Source organism: Lissotriton helveticus, chromosome 11, assembly GCF_964261635.1.
Source record: "Lissotriton helveticus chromosome 11, aLisHel1.1, whole genome shotgun sequence".
Lineage (NCBI taxonomy): Eukaryota > Metazoa > Chordata > Amphibia > Caudata > Salamandridae > Lissotriton > Lissotriton helveticus.
In genome coordinates, this window is record NC_136072.1 from 1,128,260,571 (window position 1) to 1,128,285,371 (window position 24,801).

General features: G+C 43.3%; 2 protein-coding genes across 3 annotated transcripts in view; one reads left to right on the forward strand and one right to left on the reverse strand.

Moving 5' to 3' along the window:
* PI4KA (phosphatidylinositol 4-kinase alpha) overlaps positions 1 to 24,801 on the forward strand; it is a 517,988-nt gene that overhangs the window by 232,564 nt on the left and 260,623 nt on the right. For both annotated transcript variants that reach the window (XM_078667865.1, XM_078667866.1), the window contains exons 18-19: positions 10,367 to 10,535; positions 11,973 to 12,023. In XM_078667865.1, the coding sequence (XP_078523991.1) occupies positions 10,367 to 10,535; positions 11,973 to 12,023 (220 nt within the window). The remainder of the gene's footprint in view (positions 1 to 10,366; positions 10,536 to 11,972; positions 12,024 to 24,801) is intronic.
* The window catches only part of SERPIND1 (serpin family D member 1), a 39,968-nt gene continuing 33,156 nt past the window's right edge, over positions 17,990 to 24,801 (reverse strand). Inside the window, exons 3-5 of the mRNA XM_078667864.1 lie at positions 20,085 to 20,358; positions 19,428 to 19,569; positions 17,990 to 18,476 (exon numbers count right to left, since the gene is read on the reverse strand). Coding sequence (XP_078523990.1) covers positions 18,285 to 18,476; positions 19,428 to 19,569; positions 20,085 to 20,358 — 608 coding nt within the window. The 3' untranslated portion in view covers positions 17,990 to 18,284. The remainder of the gene's footprint in view (positions 18,477 to 19,427; positions 19,570 to 20,084; positions 20,359 to 24,801) is intronic.

Here is a 24,801-nt window from a genome sequence, read left to right on the forward strand (position 1 = left end):
ACCCAATCTGTAAGATTTCCAATGCCTTTTGTTAGATGCTATAATCCACTTCAAAGTGACTTGCCTTATTCACAGACCCCTCCCTTTTGGCCTTCCCAGCTATGGTAAAGTCAAACTAGACTTTGCCACTTCAGAAAAGACTCTAGAAATAAGTCTTGACCATTCTTAAAAATCCAGAAAGCAAAAGAATTCCAAGACCGTAAATTAGTTCTGAAACCAGCCATAATTTCCCTTTATTCTGGAAAAACCTAAATATATGTTTGTTTAGAATGTACTGCAATTCCTGATTTTCCTCTTTGCCCTCCTCCTCACTCCCACCGACACCCACATTACATCCTTCAGTTCTCATTCTTGCTGCTTGATTCACGTTTCACAAACCTCTTTTATGTATTTTCTATATTTTTGATCTTCAATTCCTAGATTCTGTGCCCCATCTGCCTCATTTGATCCCACAATCACCTTCTAGGTTGGTTCCTATTTTATTGCTTTAGTTCTCTCCGAAGTATCCATGTGGCTGGCTTCACACTATACAAATATATTAAATAAGATAAAATGATTAAAGAACAAGATCAAAGGGCTGCAATGAAGTTTAGCAGAGCTGTGGGAACTTGTTAATTTGTTTCACTGACATTTTTGGTAGGATTGTTATTGTAAATTACTCAAGACTGCACTCTTCTCTGAAGTCTATTGTAGATGGAGAGTTATGTTTGTTAGGTTGAGCCTACCAGACAGCCAAGCCCTGTGGTTGCGAAAGACACATTGTGGACTTAGACAAAATAAGGATCATTGCTTCCATTGGTTCACCTTACTGCCACTCTTTTTTGCATGCTGTAGGAAGCTGGCTCTGTATATACTATACCAAAGTAAGGTATAGGGTGTGCAGAGTCCAGTGGATCCCCAAAGGTAGGCAGAGGCTAATGTAGGTAATACCTTACTCTCTATTTGTGGTAGTATGGATGAGCAGTAAAGCTTTATCAGAGGGTAGTGCTAACCATGTATTGTACACACTCAGGCAAGAAAGAATTTCACACACTCAAAGACTGAACGCATACCAATTTGTTTATTACGAAGTTGCATTTTATTTCTAAAACCTAGCCAGGCCTGGTACAGGTAAGTGTAATAGTACTTTGCAAGAATATTGCAGTTAAATACAGTTTGAATGAAATTGGATTGGTTAAAGGTAAGTCATTTGTTCATAAATAGTCGGAATAACTTTTCACTTACTATTGAGATTACTTTGTAAGTTACTTTTCAGATTACTTTTTAAGTTATTTTTTCTACTCAGTGTGATATGCCTAGATATCAAACTGGGACATTTCCTAGCTAAAAGGTGAGTAAATCAGTTTTTAGTAGCGAGATCTTATGTTTCTTAGAGGGGCTCTTAATCCCGCCTCTAATTTTGGCTCTCTCCCATTGGCTGGCTTCCTAAATGGAGGCCAGCCATTGCAGGAGAGAGCCGTCACTCCAAATAGGCTTCGTCCTTTTCGGATTTGGAGGTGTGTTCGGCGTTCTTCTTTCCACTTTTTAGCCACGCCTACTTTTGAACACCGAACACGCCCCCAAATCCGAAAAAAACCAGAAGCTTGTGTCCGCCATTGTTTGTCTCGTCTGGCCGTGAGAGGACATGAGGCAGCCCGCTGGTAAGTTTTGGTAGCTCTTGCACCAGCCTTGCACAAGCCGTGGCCGTTCTGTTGTGGCTCCCGCTGTCCTCCCTCCCGCTGTTCCCGCCCCCTCCCGCTGTTCGTGTCTGTCCGCTAGTAGGATACATAAATTAATTAAATGGATATAGTAAACTTGCGGGAGGTTTGACCCGTCAATGTTTACAGTGTCTGCGCAATACTGTTTACATTCGTAGAACACGCCCTATACAAGCTCTTGCACCAGCCTTGCACAAGCCGTGGCCGTTCTGTTCCGGGAATTGCGTCCATTTTCCAGCTCCGCCCCATTTTTAATGGTGTCACTGTCTCAATCATGGAAATAAAAAAGTGGTCGGCCATTCCGTTAAGCTTTAACTCCTCTCGAAAAACCCATGTCGCCCGGATTTTTGAGAGAACAAAAATCATAATTTAATTAAATATTGCTCCTATTAAGAACGTGTAGAAAAGTGTTAACTAACCAAAAAATCCCCCTCCCGCTGTTCCCGCCCCCTCCCGCTGTTCGTGTCTGTCCGTGTCCTCTGTGAAGGTGCCCAAAACATACTTTGGATAAGGGCTAGCAATCCCTTGTGCAGTATTTACACTGCCCCAGGGGTGTGAGGGGACCTCTGAACCGCAAACGTTGCTTTATTTTTCAAACGAACTGTAGATGGGGCGCTGCACTTGTTGAAACTTAAAGTTGGACTGAAATCCATTCGGAGTCAATCCAACAGCGATAGTCAGTCTTCACTTTAAAACAAACGGGCATCTTCCGTTTTTGTCTCCTCTCTTGTCTTTCTTCTGTATCTAGCATCAACTCTTCCCCCTTACAATATATTTATAGTCCGTCCTTAGTGTCTTTGCCCATATCCTTCCCCTGTGTGCCCGCCCTAGTCCCTCTTCGGTGTCCCTGACTACTCCGCCCCCTTTTGTGCCCTAGCTGTCAGCGCCAGCAAGTGCTTCGGAAGGTCTGCCTGTTTCCTCTGTTCTTCCCTATGGCGCTCAGCCGGCGCCTCTGGGTGCGCATTGCCTATGCGTCGATGGGGACACTGATCGGAGTTTCTGCCTTCCTGGCATGAAACGTGGCTTTTGGACAGCCCTGGACGGCGGCCATGGGGGTCTTTCAGGTAGGAAAGTGTCGGGTTGAAAAAGAAAAGTAGGACATAAGGTACAGTAGGGAAGGGCCATGTCATGGCTACAGTTGCGGGAGGAGAGGGTCGCAACAATATGGGGAGGGGTTTTATCAGGTAATGTGGGGGTCTAATGTCCTGGGAGATATCAGTGCTAATATTTAGCGGTCCCATGCAGTAGGGGAATTCTTCAGGTACAGTTGGCCAGGCTTTTAGATCTGCAGAAACGTTTGTTCTTCAACGCCACAGGCTAGGAAGACAGCTTAAAACAGAGGCGCTGCCAGGTACATTAGCATGAGCGAGGGTCGGAGGCCAGTACTACATGAATGTGGCGGTGAGATAGTAAACAAAAGTGTGCCAGGTGTGGGGAAGCGATGATCACAGAATGTGGACTTTCAGGTGCAGCAAGGGTGAATGGAGATTGTTCCAGGTACAGGTAGGGAAGGGAGCAGCATTCGAGAAACGGTTTGTGTCAAGTGCCACAGGTTTATGTGGCCCAAGTTGGAATAAGCAGGGCGCTCTACTGGGTATTTATTTGTAATTTTGCAATTTTTATATAGCGTGGACATGATCCGAAGGCTTCAGAGCGCTTTACAACAGTAGCAGGGTACCTGAGTTACAGCGAGTTACAGTTATGCGAGCGTGCAAATCTCTTGAACATTTTATAACCAGCTCCACTTAAAGATTTACTAAGTGGAACTACAATTTCTCCGAATATTTCTTTCTTTGGTTGACAAATCTTTGCCACTGTGTTAGAATGGAGCACAATCTGAATACATTGCTAACTAACAACATTTAATGTTTGGTCAATGATGAGTGGTTTGATTAAGATTCAAAAGCTTTATTTCTCATAAAAGGGATTAGTTTGTATTTTTGTTCTTTTATTCAGGTTAGACAGAACAGTTTGTTTACTGAAATATAAACAATCATTATTCAATCAATCAAGGTTCAAAAAGCGCGGCTAATCACCCAAATGTGTGTGGCTATGTGTGTGTGTCTGTGGCTCTGTGTGGGTGGCTCTGTATGTGTGGGTGGCTCTGTATGTGTGGCTCTGTGTGGGTGTAAATACAATAGGTCATGCATTTGCGAGCTATTAAGCTATTGGCATTGTAAATGACAATGCCATTTATTTAACGATTAAGTTAGTGGCAATGTAAATGACAATGCCATTTATTTATGATTTAAAAAAAAAAAAAAAAAAAATGTCATGAGCAATGCCAATAGCTCTACCTTTAATAATGCCGAGACCATTGCATTGTAAATGCTTGTTGTAAGTATATGGTTTCTTAAGGTTTCATACAATTTTCCAACTCCACACTTAACCCCTTCAGTGCTAATGACAAGGGTAACTCGTCATGGAGTTTCCATTGATTTAAATGGAAATTACATTGAAGCGGCGCAAGATGCCTAGCATCCAAGTGGTTAATACATTTTTCTCAGAAAAGCAGCCAATGCAATCCTATTGAAGGAAATGAAGTTATGGGTTTACAGGAAAGTACTTAGTTTTGGGAGTTGGTTTTCTGGGGTTAGAACAAGGGTTCCCCCAGGGTCAAGGTGGCACTCTCAAAGCAGCCTCAGAGGCACTAGGGTGGCAGGATGCAGAGTGCTGAGGCCCAATGTTATCCAAAGGGGGATAGAGGGCCTCCGGTTAGTGGCTGCTCACAAGCAGGCCACAAGGCTGAGGGAGCAAAGCTCCTAGAGTTAAGCACAAGGTGAAGGGGGGATTCAGATTAGCACCCAAGATCCACCCACAGCGGCACAGGGACGGCCAGGTGCAGGGTGCTGTTTTGGCATCTGGTGCCCTGTTGTTTTCAATGGGAGTTGCCAGTTTTGGATTTTGGCTGCAGGCTCAGTCCAGGAAGTCTTCCAGGAGGTACCAATAGCTGGGCAGGTAAGTTGGAGGGCTTTGGGATGTAGGTGCACCTCATGTTCTCTTTTCCAGGGCGCAGGGCGGCTGGATGCAGGGGTGCCTTTTGAGGTCGAATTCATCTTATCAGGACACTCAGAGTTGGGGGGCAGGGGGCTCTCCCTGCAGAGGCTGCAGGTGATGTTGGGGAGTCCTGGAGGTGTCAACCCACGGTGGACTAAGTCTCTGGAGCTCTGTGGGCCTCCCGGGGCCGGTGGGCCACTCAGGCCTTAGGCGATGGGTGCAGTGGTGGTTCCAGGCGTCTTGTTTCTTTGCCTTCAGCAGGCTTGGAGTCTTTCTTTGGAGATTCATTTGAACAGAGCGGCTGTTCACAGGTGATCCAGTCTTTGTTGAAGGCAGTCAGTCCTCCCAGGGGTTCTGGAGGTCGCTGGCTGCAGGACAAGGCAGCTTTTGGTGCAGGATCTCTGGAAACAGCAGATGGGCTGGGGCCAAGTCAGCTCTTCTCTGCAGTCTCCTCTGCTGGGCGTCTTCTTTCGTCAATCGTAGGTTGCAGGAATCTGTCTTCTTGGTTCAGGGCAGCCCCCTAAATACTGTATTTAGGGGGAGTTTTAGGGGTCTTGAGTTCAGTAGCCAATGGGCTACTGGCCTTCGGGTGACTACACCCGTGGTGTGCTCACCCCACGTGGGGGAGTGGGCACAGTCCCTAATCCTGATTGGAGAGTGCCTGCCATGTGCACGTTGGCGGGCACTAAAGAGTGGGGTCCACCTCGCCACCTCCACCTGAGGTGTTGGGTTGGCAAAGGTGAGTACCCATTCTGGGCTGCTCTAATTTTTCCCACCTGTTTTCCCGCTGAAAAGGGTGTGAGACAGGAAGGGGACCTTCTCCTGATAGCAGGAGAGGCTAGGGGTAGTGTTACAGAGGCAGCAAGGCCTTTGAAGCTCCCCTGCCACAGATGCCTCTTCCTGACCTTGGGGAGGTGTGACCACTTCCGCCCAGGAAAGGCTTTGTTTCTGGGCTCAGGGAGCGAAGGCTCCCACCCCAGGGGTCCAGAGACATGTCTCGTGGTGGCAGGCTGGCGTTTACCAGTCAGGGAACCCACCAGAGGCTGGTCGTTTTTCAGGGGGCTTCTCTAAGATGTCCTCTTAGTTCATGGTGTAATAAATCCCACACTTGCATCTGTGTGGGTTTATTATGCTGAGAAGTTTGCTACCAAGCTTCCCAATATTCAGAAAGCCATTATGGTGCTGTGGAGTCCGTAACGACAAACTTCCAGACCATATATCTCTTTATGGCTTTACTGCACTTAGAATGTCTAAGAAAGGACTAGCCACTGTAGGGGTACAGTGCTCATGCAACTGTACCCTCACCATTGGTATAGTGCACCCAGCTACCGAGGTGTCTTATCTACACCATATGCAGTCTGTTGCAGCCTTGGCACACGGGTATCTATCAATAAATGGTGGAGGTGCACAGCTATAAAGTTTCAAATAAAGTTTTTTGGGGTATTCGAAAAGTTGTGGTCTTTAAAAAAACTTACATCAAGGTCGGGTGCTCCAACAGGTGACAGAGCCGTCCTGCTATGTCCTTAGTAAACTCGAAATAGTGCGCGCATGTACCGTGAGCGCATCCCTGTGTGTGGGCACACTATAGGTTCTCAATAACAGACTCCTTTGTTGGTTTGTTATGTAATGTTCATTTATTCATCACAACAATTTTTTTTTGAAAATTAGATATTGTCTCCATATCCAATCTTTTCCTTTTTGTAAACTTTCAGAAGACATTCATATTTCTTCCCATATGATTTTTCAACTCGATTAAACATTCATTTTCAATTTCCCAAACGCTCCAATGCATTTCGGGCTCCCTAGCTCTTTTTCCAGGAGCACTATCAGCAAAAACAAACAAGATATCCCATATCACTAATTCATTCCTAATACATAAACGATGTAACATAAGTGTGGGTCGTGGTTATGTACATGCACAGTATCGTCCGTGAATTATGTGGATAACGTGCTGTGAAAAAACTAAACGAAAAAAAGTGCAGCCGATACGGTTCGTGTGAGTGTGATTCATGCCGTAGGGGGTCATACTTACAAAAATTCAGCTGTAGTGAACTCTCGATTGCTAGAGAGTGAAATAATAACAGGGTGATTAAAGCACATTCATTGCTTGCTACCGTAGTGAGAAAGCACGAGTTGAGATGTACTGGTATCTCTTTACTTACTTGGGGAACGCGTCGCGTTTCTTGGCGGTTGGTGATAAACTACTCGGCATCACTCGTCGGTGAAACGGCCGGTGTATTCCGATGTACACGGAAGTTTAGATATACATCATGTGATAGTGGTCACATGGGTGTCTAACCAGGAAGTAAAGAGCTAAAAAACGGACTATCGCTGTAGGGTGCCATCTTGTGTGAGGGTGTGTTGTAACTAAACCATTGGTGTAATAGGAATATACATGAATTACAATGCATCATGATCAATGACTATACAAACAGCTGGCAGCAAAGATACAATGGGTCAGTGTACCATACATATGGTTAAATAAAGCTACTAAATTCAGTGCGATCATTAAGCCCATGAGGCTTCGTTGCTTGGAGCCGATATATCCAAGCTATTTCTCGTTGAAGAAGAGTCTTATTATTGTCCTTTCCCTATTCTTCATCTGGAAGGATACCAAGGAAAACTTGACCACTGCATTGACTGAACTCAATACCAAAGACGACAGGATTGAATTAACCTAGTCTATAAATGAAGACACTATTACATTTTCGGATGTTTCCATTTCTAAAACACCCACAGGATTTGAAACAGATATCTTTCGAAAAAAAACTGATCGCAATAACACACTGCATTTTACGAGTTTTCATCAGGGTGCTTTAAAGAAACATCTCCCTTACTCCCAAATGTTAAGGGCTAAACGAATTACTTCGAACATGGAACTAAGTGAAAAACGAATCAAGGAAATGGGCAATAGATTTGCAGAAAGAGGATACCCCAATGAAATCATACAAAAAGCTGAGGAAAGAGTATCCATTTTTACCAGAGAACAAGCATTGAAAAGATCAATTAAATCCAGAGACACCAGGATGGTCCTTGTTTCTAAATTCTCTACAATGAGTTCCACATCCAGGAAAATAATTATGCGGCATTGGGCAATTCTCGCATCTGAAAGCGAGTTTAACAATATTTTCACTCAACCCCCAATCTTCGCATACACACGAAGTAACAACATTAAGGAAATTCTATCTAAAGAAACCCCTACCTATGAAAACTCAAAAGGAACCTTGCCATGCATGAACTGCAGCAACTGTAATAATGTAATTAAAGGAAACTCCATTTCGCATCCCATGAAAGGGCAAACAATCAAACTGCACGTCAATGCCACATGTGACTCGTCTAACCTAATATACATGCTTAAATGTCCTTGTGGGAAAATTTACATTGGTAAGACGGAAAGGAAAATAAAGACACGGCTTAATGAGCACAAATCGAACATACGCACTAAAAATATGAAGTCAAACGTTGCAGCACACTTCCATGAAATGAAGCACAACATTGCGCAACTTAAATACTTAGTGTTAGAAATTATTGAGAAATGTGAGGGAAAGGACAATAATAGGACTCTTCTTCAACGAGAAATAGCTTGGATATATCGGCTCCAAGCAATGAAGCCTCATGGGCTTAATGATCGCACTGAATTTAGTAGCTTTATTTAACCATATGTATGGTACACTGACCCATTGTATCTTTGCTGCCAGCTGTTTGTTTAGTCATTGATCATGATGCATTGTAATTCATGTATATTCCTATTACACCAATGGTTTAGTTACAACACACCCTCACCCAAGATGGCACCCTACAGCGATAGTCCGTTTTTTAGCTCTTCCTGGTTAGACACCCATGTGACCACTATCACATGATGTATATCTAAACTTCCGTGTACATCGGAATACACCGGCCGTTTCACCGACGAGTGATGCTGAGTAGTTTATCACCAACCGCCAAGAAACGCGACGCGTTCCCCAAGTAAGTAAAGAGATACCAGTACATCTCAACTCGTGCTTTCTCACTACGGTAGCAAGCAATGAATGTGCTTTAATCACCCTGTTATTATTTCACTCTCTAGCAATCGAGAGTTCACTACAGCTGAATTTTTGTAAGTATGACCCCCTAAGGCATGAATCACACTCACACGAACCGTATCGGCAGCACTTTTTTTCGTTTAGTTTTTTCACAGCACGTTATCCACATAATTCACGGACGATACTGTGCATGTACATAACCACGACCCACACTTATGTTACATCGTTTATGTATTAGGAATGAATTAGTGATATGGGATATCTTGTTTGTTTTTGCTGATAGTGCTCCTGGAAAAAGGGCTAGGGAGCCCGAAATGCATTGGAGCGTTTGGGAAATTTAAAATGAATGTTTAATCGAGTTGAAAAATCATATGGGAAGAAATATGAATGTCTTCTGAAAGTTTACAAAAAGGAAAAGATTGGATATGGAGACAATATCTAATTTTCCCAAAAAATTATTGTGATGAATACATGAACATTACATAACAAACCAACAAAGGAGTCTGTTATTGAGAACCTATGGTGTGCCCACACACAGGGATGCGCTCACAGTACATGCGCGCACTATTTCGAGCACACGGGTATCTATGCCATGTCGACTCTTAACTTTTCTCTGCATCAAAACATGCAGCCTGCAATGGCAGTGCGTATGTGTTCAGGTACAGGTCCTCTAAGGGCTACAGCCCTTAGAGGTCTTTCCTGGTCACAGTGGCCTTGGTACCCATGGAGCCTTTTATAAGGGACTTACATGTGGCCAGAGAGGTGCCAATTGTGAGTACCAATGTACAGTTTTTTGAAAGAACACAGGCCCTGGAAACATGGTTGCCAGGGACCCAGGGCACATCAAGTCTAAGTGCATCAGAAATCCGGAAAAAAGTGGGGTGGTTACTGCAACAGAAAACCAGCTTCCTACACATGCTTCCTATTAGAGGGCTTCCCTTGTTTCAGCCTGTCTGTACGGATTTCATCTCTCCTCTGGAGCACAGCCTCCTTAACATCTCTTTGAGTGGCTGGCTGCCTTGCTCCCTCTGCACGCTTTTAGAGGGCTCTTTTTTTCTTTTTGGTTAAGCACTCCATGATAGTGCATGTTTTTCCAGCTGCCTCACTAGTGTGCTTTTCATCCCCCTCCACATTACTCTTACTTTCCCTTATGCTTCTCTCCCCCACTCAAAACCATGTTGCTCTCTGGGGCTCACTGTTGTGTTGCTTAACCCCCGCCAGCTGTGCTGCTTAACCTCCTACCCGCCGTGTTACTCCACCCCAACCCCCTCTCAAACTTGATCTCACTCATGTTTCTTTTCTTTTTTTTAAAGCCATTTATGCTACATTTAAAAGAGCGCTTTCACTCTACTTTTTTTTTTTTTTTTACTGATCCAGGTCAGATTGGTAAATCTAAAAATAAATAATCCCGTGTCTTTCTGTAGGCACACACATGCATGTTGAACGCTGTACCACATGGCTCCAACTCATTGATATCCTTGTTCGCGCTATATAAACTTGATAAAATAAATAAATAGGTTGTATAGGCAAGACTACTGACTTTGCCAGTGCTTGTTTTTAAAAGCTTTGCAGCCATTGAATAACACATGAAACCATCTGATTTGCGACTTGCATCTATCTCACCCTATGCCCTTCTTTTCTTCTTTCCAGACACTGCTCCCTGGCCGTCATAAATGCTCTGGCAAACATTGCAGCCAACATCCAAGGAGAGCAGCTAGTGGATGAACTACTGATGAATCTGCTTGAGCTCTTTGTACAGCTGGGCCTGGAAGGAAAGCGAGCCAGTGAAAGAGCCAGTGAGAAGGGGCCTGCCTTGAAGGTAAATGATGAGGCCAGGATGCCTCCTGAAACCACAATATATTGCAAGGGATCCATAGAAAGGCATCTCTAGAGTCCAATAGCATTGACCAAGAGCATTGGACAGCTTTGTAATAACAAAAAGAATTAACAAAATTGTCCGTCTGTTGGCTCTATGAGTGATTTATACACAAAACCTCCCATGTGGTATCCTCTGAGGGCTCATGCTAAAGTAGTAGATCAGATGCGGAGACTGGTCTCTTGCTTCAGGCCTGATAGTTTGAAGTCCAGCCTTCAAACCTTTGCAGTGAAGCTCCATACTTTCAGGGCCCTTCGTTTTCTTTGTTGTAGCTGCCAGTGTCAAGTCAGCAAGGCGTGTTGGTTCATGACTTGTTGTTCCATCTGACTGTAGGCGGGCAAGTGTTCTCTGGTACAACTACAGAGTTTTGGATCATTCCACATCTTGACCGTGTTTGAGTGTAGTATTGTGATATTCAAGGCTTATTCCAAGAGTCTGTTTATCTTTTAGCTTTCTCTCTATGGTGTGGTCAAGTGATTATTGTTTTCTGTAGTATTATCTCATGGGATGTCTTGAGTGCAATCTTCCATTTACTTCAACAGTGACAACATTTTAAATAAAACATATACATTGCTTATGTCACAAGTTGCTAAAAATGAATATTGAGGGCTTGTTTCCTCTTCCTTGAGCCGGGTCTGGTGGCTCAGTGGACTAAAGCAGCCACTGTAGGGACCTGTGTTCGACCTCATGGTCACAGGTTAAAATCCCGGTGGGTTCACTCAGCCTTTCATCCATCTGAGGTCGATAAAATGAGTACCATTGAATTGATCTGTTATTCAGCACCAGGACACCTACCGGTAATTGTGCGCTTTACAAATACACCTGTTATGTTATGGTATAAAGAGAGAGCATGAACAGTGAAGATTTCATCACTATAATGATTAAGTAGACTGAACTATGCAGCCTTTAAACTTGCATTGATTAGGAGGGCTATGTAGACTACAAGCAGGCTTGCAGCTTCCTGAACTCCTATGATAATCATTGAGGGTATGGCGTTACTGAGTGCTAAGACAAACTGTTCATAGGCACCATTTTCTGAAGACAGTGGACTAGTAGGGTGTAAGTGATATGGGCTCAATGGCCATGTGACCGTGAAATAGGACTGGTCTCCGAAACCCATGCTGCCCAAGACACACCTGTATGTGCCTGGCATTTCCATGGAGTGGGCAGGGTCTGCTGATGTACCTCCTTATTTGTTTATTTACCTATTGATCAATGCAATTCCCATTAGTCGCCTCTTCCATTGTCAAAGGACACTAGTTCAACCTCAAGAATATGCTTCTAAAGTTGAAGTTCCAAAGGGAGGAATTTCACGCTGTCGAATGGATATATTTATTGATCTGATCACTGACGTTTTCTTTTTATCCTCTCCATTTCCAGGCCTCGAGCAGTGCTGGAAACCTAGGGGTGTTGATTCCTGTGATCGCAGTGGTAAGTATTGGAATATTCCCATGTGTAAACTCCTCTGATGCTATCATGTTTTTGGCATAGGACTGCTTGTGATCAGACCTCCGCTGAGCAATGAGTACTTACTAGGACTCTCTGAACCCAGATGCTGCAGGTGTCTGCGCACAGGGCAGTGATTCAGGGGACCAATGAGCATCCTTCATCCTTTATACGTAGGAGACATTATGACCAATGTAGAGGTATAGCAGATTTTACTGTACCTCATCCCTGACAAAGTTTAAAGACATGGCACAACTGGTTTTCTGTTAATGTGATGTGGAAAATAAAGATTTCTTATTTACAGCCTAGATTCTGGGAGGGGAGTGGCCTCTCAAAACATTTTGTAAATCGAGTGTCAGACCCAGATCAAGACCAGTGGTGTGGGCAGGAATTTGAGAAGGGTGTACCAGCATTCTGTACAGAACTGTGACTCTGTGACTCTGACACCCCCACACCCCCACACCCCTTAACTGACATCCAGCCTGCTGACTATGTTAGCCACAATAAGTACTGACCCATCAAAATTGAGTTCACCCCCCCATTAGCCTCACTAATGCCTCTTTGATTAACTAAAAAAATACCTTTTAATCATCCCAAGTACTCTCTTAGTTGACCGTGTAACGGCTTCCTTTGAAACAAAAATGTCAAATCTGGCTGCAAAGACTTGGATATCTGGCCTCCAGTATCTTTAACACTGTTTCAGAATCCCTCACATTTCTCCCACGTGTCCAAATTCTAGTTACACAAATGTCAGCAGATTTCCCTTGGTAGCATTAATTTGCCACCAAAAATCCTTTGAATGTGCCCCCAAAATGGTGCCAATTATCACCATGTGAGCTATACAATTCAATACATTTTTATTCAGGTTTGATGCAGAGATACAAAAATGAAATTGAAGGAAACCCCATGACTGTCTTATCCTCTCTTTGCGTGATCCACAGTACAGCACATCAAGCCGTAGGAGTCATGGGCACAGATAATTAGAGGTTAAACAACACCATTTACAATGGCGAGTTACCTGTAACTTTTATCCCCAATGTCCCCTTGCAAGAGTATCTGAAGGGCTCTCAATGTCCTGGGACAAGTTGGGATTCTAGTCCCATTCATAACAAAAATCCAGTAGCGAGCCCCATTGTATTTTACACACCCTCCTAGTTCTTGCAATGTGAGTGACTTTCCCAGGATGCACTGCCCTATATGATGTAAAGTCCAGCATATACCCATTATCTCCTTTTGTGCACTTTGAACAACAATTCTCCAAACTGGGTAGTAAAACTATTTCAGTTTGGCCTCAAAAGATTCTTATTCACACTAACCGCAGTCTGAAATCTTTGCCTTTAAATATTGTTCGGAGGACCCCATAAAAATCTTCACATAGGGTCTCATCAGAATACTTAATGATGCTGCTTTCACCGACCCTCCACCCCTTAATGACATTTTCAATAAGCCACGTAGATATTTTCTAACACGGTGATTTTGCCTAGTAAGTTATCTGTCTCCCGTTGGGTTCTGAAAGAACGGCATGCATGCTTTGGTTGTAGCCGCACTGCTGCTCAGTGACTGTGACCATAGGCTATGGGTGAATATTTATACGAGCAAGAGGTGTCATGTAAATCATTAACTTACAACCAACCGAGCTACATGTGCAGTGATTTGAGCTTATTGACTGTGCCTACACACCAAAAGATCACACACACATTAAGCAAGCTTTGTCACACTTTGAAGTAAATATGGCAGTTTGGTTTGGAGGCAAAAGACTGATCCAAACAAGCTTGAGGGACAAGTACACAGGTACAAGGGACACTCTATGTACTGAGGATATGAATTTCAGGAGGAAGGTCTCCTAGTAAGGGGTGGGGATACTCACAGGGAATTGAAAAGTGGTGGAAGATTCACAGGTCTGAAGTGGATGTCCATCAGAGATCATGGGGTTTATGACCCTGATCTGTGGAACTGAAAGAGCAGGTGAGCGGGGCACACTGATGCGTTGGGTTGTGGAGAGAGTGAGAGGGTATCCGTGGTCTACAACTTTACTGATTAAATAAAGAAATGAGTATTGCAGGCAAAACTGCGTTGTTGAAGGGGTAGGGGAAGACCAATTTTGAAGAAATAGAAGGGGAAAATATTTAATAGGTTTGTAAATGATTGCAAGATATACAAACTGGAAAACGATGGGTTTATTTTGACGGGCAGGGGTTGGAAATGTGGCACTTAAAGTCGACAAACTGGTGGTAGATGAGTATGACTTGATGGATGATGTATTATACCCAATTAGTCAATACTGAGTTACATACAGGATCTGTAAATGCCAGCTTTCTATGTCTCTCCGGTAAGCTTGTTCTTTTAAAAGTCCTCTTGGTTGGGGATCATGGCCAGCTTATGTCTGACAGGTAGTTCTTGAATTTTCTAGGTACCGTTATAGAGCCCTTTCTACCCAAAACACAATGATTTTTGTACTTGAAACAATTATAGATCTCACATTTGTTAATGGAAATAAAGTAGGCTACTAGTTTTATACAAATTAAACCAAAAGTGTTTTAAAGGTGAGCCCTATATTCTTTCAAAGTACTTTTCCCATTCCAGAAGGCAGTGTTATTAAAAAAGGCAGGTTTCAAGTTTCCACACTTCAACCGTGTCTCACGTAGGAGTCATAATTTTCTGCAAAAATGTTTAGGTTTTGAACAGGATCACTTCAATTATGCGGCAGAAGAAAGCAAAATTAGTTGTAGCGACTGATTACATTACGAGGCAAGGAAATGTAAATCCCAGCACTGATTTTACAACCTAGAATTACTTCTGTGTCAGCAGGTTACTTCAGAGTTCTATGTTCTAATTTGAGATCAAGTAATTTACTGGCAAGTTTAGTAGGTCAAGACTCCGTGGCCATCTCCTCCATTACTCATTATCGTTCAACCATATAATCTTGGCAGGAGCATCCTTTGCTCTGATTATTCATTCCTGTACTCAGGCAGTCCTGTATCTATTGTGCAAAGGTTGCATGTGGTGAAGTGTAACCGATTCCATCTCTTTCCAAAGAGAATCATGGGGCAGATTGCTACTCATTGCATGGAGGCTTAATCTCTTCTCCCAGTGGTTAGCACCGAGTGTAGGCCCTTCAAGGAGAAGTCAAAAGGTGTCCTGTACCATCCAAGAAAGGGCCTTGCAAACTTTGAAACGGAATTGATTTACGTACACCCACCTCTATATCTTAATATGGGTACACCAGGCATATTACTTCATCTGAAAAGGTACTCTGTGCTGGCCAGGGATTGTCCACAGTTTTCTAGGAGAGGGTTTAATTAGACCCCAATCAGAACTCACTTTTCATGGGGCGCATGACCCATGTTGCTTTGCTTTTGTCACAGGAACCATCTGAATCTTGGGTCTTTGTTGCTTTGCAGGATGAACTAATCTGCCTTTTAGTAGTCTAGGCCTTGTACCGGACAGTTTCTGTGCATTATCGCATTGCATTGTGATCGATGCACGTAGAAGGACATGTCCTCTCACTCCTCCTGCCTTTTTTTTCACTGCATGGAATTTTATTATGCCTGTTTAATTTCAAAAGTAGAGCGCTAAGAATCGAATAATCTTTTCACTTTCTATTTTACTTTTGAACAAATTAATAATTTTCTTTGTTATAATATGTTTTGCCTTTTCTCTGGTTTTGTACTATACACAATGTCAACAAATATGCATCTGCCCTCTGCTATTACTCTCCCTTTTTCAAACAGGTTCCCTCTTCCTCCTGTTCTCTCTTGGTGTGACCATATATTTATGCCTCGCTCACCTGCTTCTCCAGCATTTGTCTCTCTTTCCTCCTTTAGAACTACTGTTCCCCTTTTTTTTGCGTTTGGGGCCTCTCCGGCCTTCTGTTTACCCTACTCAACACATGCAACATCAGTACCCTTGAGAGCACAGGTTCTCTTCTGTGCCTGACCTCCCCCAGCTAGGATAAACAACCTCACTCTTTCATTGGAGTTAATGGTTACATTGCTAGTATAAAGCGAACAAATATTTGTCCAGTTTGCACAAGGTCTGCAGACCAGGAGTTCAGAGGTGGGGGTGTAGGACGTGATTTTGCTGCACTCTCCTGTGCCCATTGAGAAATTCTGTAGTTGGCTCTTTTTTCTCCTCTATCTGCTGTATGTCAGGCAGATCTTAAAATGGTCTTCTTACAAGTGCATGCATACCAAAATTGCATATCTCTTCTGTACTACACTTTGCTATGATAGCATTGGTTATAACTATACCTTAAGAAGAATGAACGTTGTGGCACGGCTCTGCCTAGAAGTGCACAGCACTTAGATTATTATCCATTTACAGTCTTAACTCCTTTGATCTCTTTTCAAAATAGGAGGAAAGTCTTGCTCATCTGTCCTTGCTGTGACTTTAGCCCTTGATTTAAATATTGTAGGCATTTTGTTTTGAACAGATTTCTCTCTGCTGGACAAGGTCTCTATGCTGCTGCACACGCATGTAGAAGATATGACATGGTCTGAAATGTTCTTAAGTCTTTTATTCCACTCTGTGCATTTTACACATAGACACATAGTACATGCTCTTCTATGAACAGGATCTCCTCTCCTTAGTCACATTCTCATATCAAAGATATACATCCTTCGTTGTTACCCGCAGCCTCTGGCCTGCAAGGAGCATAATTTCTCCAAAGATTGTCGCACCAGCACAAGTGATGATAATACGTGACAACAGGTGGTACATAGGATATTCATGGCGACCGGTAATAAAGGGGCAGTGTGACATGGCGCTTGCATGACAATCCCATTGATAACGAAGTTAGGCCGGATGTCTGTACTAGGTTCTCTACAGGTGTAAAAAGGACTGCAGAAGGACACATTTTCCTCTCATTTATGAGGTTGCAGTGGAACTGATAAATAAGCCTTCGCCGAGAACATTGTTTTCTCTGCCACATATCTGCAGCATTCAAAAACAAACAGGCATATCTCATGTACAGGCTGCTCTACTTCGTCCCACTTTAGGAACTGCATCAGAAAGTAGCTTGCCATCTTCCAGCAGCAGCACGCTTCCCCCCCAGTAAACCCGTTTTTATTTGTAAAAAGCAAATGTTAGAGGATCTATGCCTCTTGGCTTAGCAGAGGTTTCCTTGAAGTAAATGATCTAAATGACGTACACCATAGTGCCCACCACGAGTGCTTATTCAGGAGCAAAGAGCAGAACATATAGTGATATAACAAGTTAATTTGTGGGAGTTTGATGACCAACCATACTCAACTCTACACCTTCTATTTAATGTGCTGAAGAGCAGGTCTCAGTGAAATGTTGATAGAGCCAATGCAGGTTTCTCTATAGATGCTGTGTTAACAGGCACATTCAGCTCTACAAGGTGACTCGCACCATGGAGGCGATAGTGTGAGATGTGAAGGAAGCTTGGGTGTGTCTTTAGCTGGGGCTGTTTGAGTTGAGGCGGACACCAACATAATTTCTCATCACTCCCGTCCTACCTTCTGTTTTCTGCTAGTCCCATGTAAGGGTCACTAGTAACATGATACTTTCATCCAACAAGTTACACCTTTCAGCACAGATTGTTTCTCCATTGTTTGTTCTTTTAGATGCTGTGTATTAGTAAAATGCTAACTATTGGCACAGTGTTTGACCCTTCTCTGTTTGTTAAGTTTCTGTGTACTAAAACATATCTAAAAGAGAGGCTAAATTGTAGACCATCGGCCAAATAATGTGACTGCGTACATCACTTAATTTCCTTGGGCCTTAGATCCCTTGTTAGATAGATTCAAGCTACTGGGAAACAACTCGCTCTCACTTTTAGACACACAAAAAAACTGAACAGTTAGTTCAGTTCATGTACCTTAGGATCTAGCACCAGAATCCCACCCACATAAACGGACCATTTGACTGCTTCATCCAAGTCTGTGAAAATATACTTCTCAACTTGTTAATGGAATGCTTCACTGATAGATTTTGCACATAAGTGGTCTTTTAATGTGCACATATTAGGGAAATAACACTCTGACATGTGGGCTCTGGTAAGTGGAAAAATCAACCACTCAATTCAGTGTGTGCGCAATCTGTCTTTGTATGCAGTACACAAAAAAAACAATAAGTGGAGAATAATTTTCAGAACATCTTATAGATTTTTTAAAGATACATATTCAATGTTTTTCAGTTTAACCAAAATACACAAGAGCAGGTTACAAGGAAACACTGTCACAGGGAGTACACATGAAGAGAGAGAACACCCCCACCCTGTGCCTAAGACAAGGCAGGGTTGGCGACTCTCCCCATGAAAAGAATGCAGTTGGTGCGATGCTCGCGGATGATGAAGAGGAAGGGCCGGTCTGCCACGAAGCGTGCCTGGGTAGAAAGAGGCGTGAAACCCACCACAGTCACTGCTGCTGCCTCTGTCCCTTCTTCGTTCACGGTGATGGAGCCCTGGTGTTTGAACTGTGCAGGAGAAGAGGAGGAAAAGAGGAGGATTCTGTTAGTCAGCAGGTCTTAGAAAATAACCATTCATTAGATGCTGCCAAAGACCCTCTTTCTAGCCTCCGTTTTCTCCCTACCCACTTGGGTGTAGGTTTTCTGGAGTTTTATGTTTCACAGTCTGGTTTAGCTATTGTAAATAACATTGGCTGTGCCAGAGTTGTTTCTTATTACCTAAATAACCTGTGAAGATAGCCTACATAGTCTGTGTGGAGTCCCCCCAACTAATCCATGACGTCTTGCAAATTGGTTATGAAACTCTGTTGCCACCTAACAAGATTGCTTACCCCTCTCCCACACGCTGACTCCAGAAAGAATGACCATGTCTCTGGCAGCATCGTTCACTGCGCTGGCTCTCAGACTCCACTTGCCACCTCCCCCCACCCTGATCCCTGGAGGAATAGGAGCATTTTCCCAGGCTGCCAGACTCCACTGATGTTGCATATAATAATTCTAGTATGTCTTCACAGCTTAACTTCCAGAGATCTGCGGGCCAGCATCAATTACCACCTTGCAGGAAACCATGTTGCAAAACCTAAGGTGAAACTTTGTATTATGAGATGATGCAGGTTCTCTTTAGGTTCCATAATTTAAAATATTTTCCCCCCTTATGTTGATTGGGAAACAAATCACAAACACACCTCTTTCTAGAAGCATAGGTGTTTTACCTTAGGGTTTTACTTATCTGTATAAACATTCTGGTTCCCTCTTCTCTGAAACAATACCTTCTTTCTTTTTAATATTTCAGTCTTTGGCATTGCTTTTCCATAATTATTTGACTTTTGCCAGTGTCCATTTATAACCCAAAACATCTGAAATCTGTCTTAAATGGCTATAAAACCTGATCTTGACTCTTGTAATTGGGTCCTATTGATGGACAGCACATGCCGGATATGGATGGTAAAGAACACTTACTAGTCCGATGTTGATGTCCTCGTCAGATATGCCAGAGAAATCTCCCTTTTCAAACAGGTCTTTCAGGCCCATGGAGCGCAACACCTCAGTCAGATCATACGTCTTGTCCAGTTTAAAGCGAGGGACAAAAACCTCCCTAGTTCTGTAGAAAGAGAAGACATTTCTTGAGGACTGAAAGGCAAATTACATTAAATTCTGTGGGGCTACTTCTGATCATTACATCTGAGGAAGGCACTGTGGATGCATTTTTGGATGGACATCTTTATTTATTAGGAAATAATTGTGCCCTAGTGCCTTCACCTTAACACTGATTGTATTTTCCACCAGTTGTACAGCTTTCATTTCTGTTCACTTAGGTGTTTACAATTACAGCTGTCCTTTGACCGGTCAGATCTAATTGCACCAGCCATGTTATTTTCAAAGGTTGAACAACACTCTCCTCACTAATTGTCAAATGTAAGATGCTGGTTAGGTTGTTTTGGAATTAAAGCTAAAACAGAGAATCTCTCCCTCCACATCTAAATGACCATTTTCTGCCTGAGGATGGGAAATCTTCAATTAGTAAAAGCCAAATAAAAGCATAAATGTTTTGTTGGCAAGGTCTGTGTTTTCGTCAGTCGTTGCTTCTGGGAATTTGCCTGCTTTACCAGGACCTACCTGTTTGCCAGTGTCTTCTGCCACCTCTCCACCACCTGGGGCGTCAGCTGCTTCTCAAGGACCTTCATATTGGAGAGCTTGTGCGGCACCACGATGGTCATGCTGATATTGCCCACATAGGGCAGCTGGATGACATCGCAGTCCAGCTCGTAGTCGGCTCCCACCAAGAAGGTTCCCCTCGTCTTCATCATGGGTACTTTCACCACTGCCTTCTCATTCAAACGGAAATTCATGGGTTGTGTCTGCACCAGCGGAAATTTGTTCTCCCATGTTCCTGTGTATTAAAGAGATAAGGCACAGCATGTAAGTGAGATGAATTTGGAGCCTCTCCCCTTTCGAAGTGCAGTCTGCTGGGCACCACTTTAAACAAATGTGTACTGTTTGGATGCCACATTGTTCGAGCGGCAAGCACTGAAGCCTGAAGATTTTTGGTGACCATCTGGCTTGCCATGTAAATAAAAACCTTCTTAAGTCAAGGCTGAAAGAAAAATACAGCATGAAAACCATGCTGCACTGAACTAACTCCACTCACTTCATTGGTTCAGTAACATGCAGCAAGCTACAAATAAACCTGTGTACCTAGTTAACAAACTGGCGATTTTGAGTAACCTCCAACCAATCAGAACTGTTCTAAAGCACATACTGACCAGGCCTATGTGGCCCTCATATCAGGGTGGATTTGCATGTTTTTGAACCTCGACCCCCTTCCACGTCCGTGCAGGTCTACATACCGCAGTCTACAGAATACCATTCTATTCAACAGATCTTTTATCCCACCCATATATCTGCAGCACAACCAGTGGCCGTCCACCCCAATCCCAACCTCAGACCTCAGCCCAAATCCACAGAACTTGCACACAACAGCTTAGTAAGTGAAGTGGCAGTGGTATACACCCAGGACACGGAGCAACTTCCCATATCCATCAAGACCACCACAACCCGGCTCCAATTTCATAAAGAGCTGAAGACAAACTTCTTTAAACTACACTACAACATGAACACTCAACTCTAAGACACCTGCTACTCTACCATTCACACGTTCACTGTATGTGAGACTCTGTACCGTCTCTGCTACTGTTTGGCTAAATTTGCACATTACAAATACCACATAGATATGTACAAACATATACACACAAGTAATTTGCAACACTATCCGAACATCACAAGAAAATGCAGTGGTCATCAACATACTAATGTAAAGAGACAAATCAACTAAACGATCAGGGAAATTCAACCTTTCAAGACACGACAAATCAGAGCACTGTTTAGCTGTGCCATGTAAGACCATTTGCCCCACCATCTTCAGTGTTGAAGCAGAACTATGGGAAGCAGTTTTCTGTTCCAGCCTGGCCACAGCTCAAGGCAACTGGAGGTAGGTGTGTGCAGTTTCCAAGAAAGGAAACAGTGTGGGCAATCCTTCTGAGAGAATGACTGGGTGTGGTAGCCTGCTTGGTGAGACTACAACGATTTGGTACGTAGTACGAAGTATTGTACATACTATGATAGTGTTAAGTAAAGATGTTGGTTTAGAAAACTTTCTCTGCAACGTATATTGGTACAACAGTTCTGTAGGAGATAGAGCACTTTGCTGGAAGCTACAGCACTTTGATGACGGCTCTAACCCTTTAATTTGTGATGCAACACATTGATACCTGCAGCACTTTGAAGACCGCTATAGCAGAATTTTAATAGGAGCTTCAACAATTTGATGGGAGTGGTACTGCCTTTTTTAGGTCTCGTCTAGGCAGCGCGCATGTGCTGCTCTAGGAGGGCCTTTAGCCACCGGTCTTCACTTTTCAAGCACTGCACTGGTGCTTGTGGCGGCATCCACCTTGCGGGAGCGAGCAGAGGCGCGCCACAAGCACCACTCCCAGGCTTGTTTTTCTGTTGGCAGCGCGGCAGTTGCTCCTCATTGGCTGCAATCCGTCGCTGTAGTGCCCGTAGCGGTGGTTCTCACTCCCCTCCACTCCCGCCTGGTATAATTTAGCGTGGCCTTTCACTTTCACACCTGCGCTTCTTTCAATTGTTGCTTACCGCATGCCCCTGCTTGTTTTGTTTCCCTCACAGCAGCTTGCTCATCATTGGCTGCAATATGTCGCTGCAGTACCTGTAGCGGTGGTTCTCACTCCCCTCCCGCCTGGTTTTAACTAGCGTGGCCTTTCACTTTCACGGCTGCGCTTGCTTCAATTGTTGCTTTCCTCATGCCCCTGCTTGTTTTGTTTCCCCCGTACCCACTTTACGCCTTTTATCTGGCACTCATTTTAGAGCCCCCTAGCTTCACTATCCCACTTAAAGCCAGCAGTGCAGTGCACAATGGCTCCATCCTGACTAGAACTCATTATTGGAGAATCACAGCCTTTGGTCTGTATGAGTTTTCCTACCAATAGAAGCCATGCGTTTAACAAACACATGCGTCCTTCATTTCAAATCTTTTGTCTGTTGCACTGTCTTTCAACAAACCAACGAAGAAAAACCTCCGTGATAAATAGTTTCTGCCTGTTTGGCAGTTACGCGGGCACAATTCCTCCTTGGGCCTTTAATATGTGACTAGTGCACCTTCTTAGGGGATATGGCCTCAATTTTATGTGAATCATCACTGGAAAGGTTTAATTGGACAAACATCCTTAGTCGCAGCAGCTGAAAGCAGATTTTTAATACGTTATTTTTTACGTTGAGCTTCATACTGAAGTCTGGGGCAGACACCCAGTCGGAATGTCTAACATATTTTCATGTGCTTTTGAAACAACAGGAATTCTTGGAAAAAGGAAACCAGTGTTTCAAGCACTTGCGAAGCACTGCCCCACTGGGGAGTGAGTGAATTTTCTGTCTGTTCACAGTCTGTTCCCGCACATCAGGACATCAGGGGTTCTTCTATATCAGGTCCGAGAAGCGCAACTGACCTGAATATATCTGCTCATAGCGCGTATATACAAATTATTCAGCCCAAAGCGCAAAATAAGTCACCACTCTTTCCAGCACACTTTTTCATTATTTGATTTTTCCACTGTGAGCCCAGAAAGTGTATATTTGTTTTCTCTTCATTAATATTAAACGAAAATGGCTAGGAATCTCTTCCTGTACTGCCCACTTGCCGCCGTTTTATTTGTTGTGATGTTGTAAAAAAAATGTGTGCACACGCGTGAGAGAGAAAGAGTTCGGAAGCCGATCCAGTGGTGAAAACTTGCTGTAGTGTCTGTTTGGTAATGGGGGAAGAGGGGCGGCCAATCAGATGATAGTCCTGGCTTCCCTGCTTATTCTTTTACCCTCACTATTGTAAATCTCTCCCATGTTGCTCTCTGTCCCCTCGCTCCCTTCCTGTTGTGCTCGTCCTTGTGCTTCGCTCCACTACCTCCTCCATCTTTCTTTCAGGTTACTCTCCATACCCTTCTTCGTGTTGCTTTTAGGTTAAATCTCACTCTTACTCCCCTCCACCATCAGCTGCCTCCACCCCCCCCCCCCCATTGATTCAGCAACACAGCATTGCTGTTGGATACAAATGTTGTAAATAGTAAAAGGAAATGTTGGTCTAAAGTAAACTTTTGGCTGCAGGGCATTGCGTTATTCAATCCTTTAAATTAATTACTGCTTTTTTATTCCCTAAAACATGTGCATGTCCTCCAAGAAGAGTCACTTGCATGTATATTTTGGCTTTATTTCTTGTTCAATCCGAGATAGCCCCATACTACACTTCTGTGAACCCCAGCCGTAATAACGGTTTTGTTACATTCTGGCCTGCTTGTTTCTGCGTCCGTCTCAACCGCTCCCTACCGCTGGTGGCTCCCGGGCATGTACCACAATAAAAAGTGAATTTACCACCACATTTGTACCCAGCATCTTTCAATAAACATCAAAATAAGGACAACATGAATGCAAATAAAAACTTGCCCATAACTAAAATATAACCTACTTTGTTCCACATCACAATAGGACACTTGCTCCCTGTTTTAATTAATCACAGATGCCTCATTTTAATTCCTTTTACCATTTGCGTTGTTTTTTCTTTTCCACCTCCCCTCCCTTGTAACCTATTGACCATGTTCTGGTTCCCCAGCGCCGCAAAGCTATACAAATGTCAATAACACTATAAAAATATGATCACTCCACTGCAAACAAATGGGCATTGGCATAGCCAATAGGTTTTGCCTTTTGAACCTTATAAGTATTTAGTTATGCAGCACAATATCCTTGGTGCAACAACATCAACTGTTGCATGGCTGAACACTTATAAGGTCCCAAAGGCGAGACATACTGACTATGTAAATGCTTGTCTTAATTAAAGTTGTTATTGATTTCTGTATTAATATTTTTTGCTGTCCTCTTTTAAATGAAAATGAAATTACATTGTGTGCAAATGCTTCTTGGTCTGTCCCTTTTTTTGTGAGCAGGACCAGAAATGGTTCAAGTAAATTCACTGCATTTGTTCCCAGTGTAAATCTCACTGCCTGTGCGCCCAGTCATAAATTGCCATGGATATCAGTATTCACTGGCTTAAACAAAACAAGCATTTACAATGCAACGGTTTCGCCTTTGGAAAAGTTAGAGCTATTGGCAATGTAAATGACAATGCCATTTATTTATCTGTTTTCAAAACCAACACATAAATACAAATTTTGTCATTTACAATGCCAATAGCTCAAACTTTTCCAAAGGCGAAACCGTTGCATTGTAAACATCTCGAGATCTGAGTGTCACCGACCTCCCTCTCTAGAGATGTGAG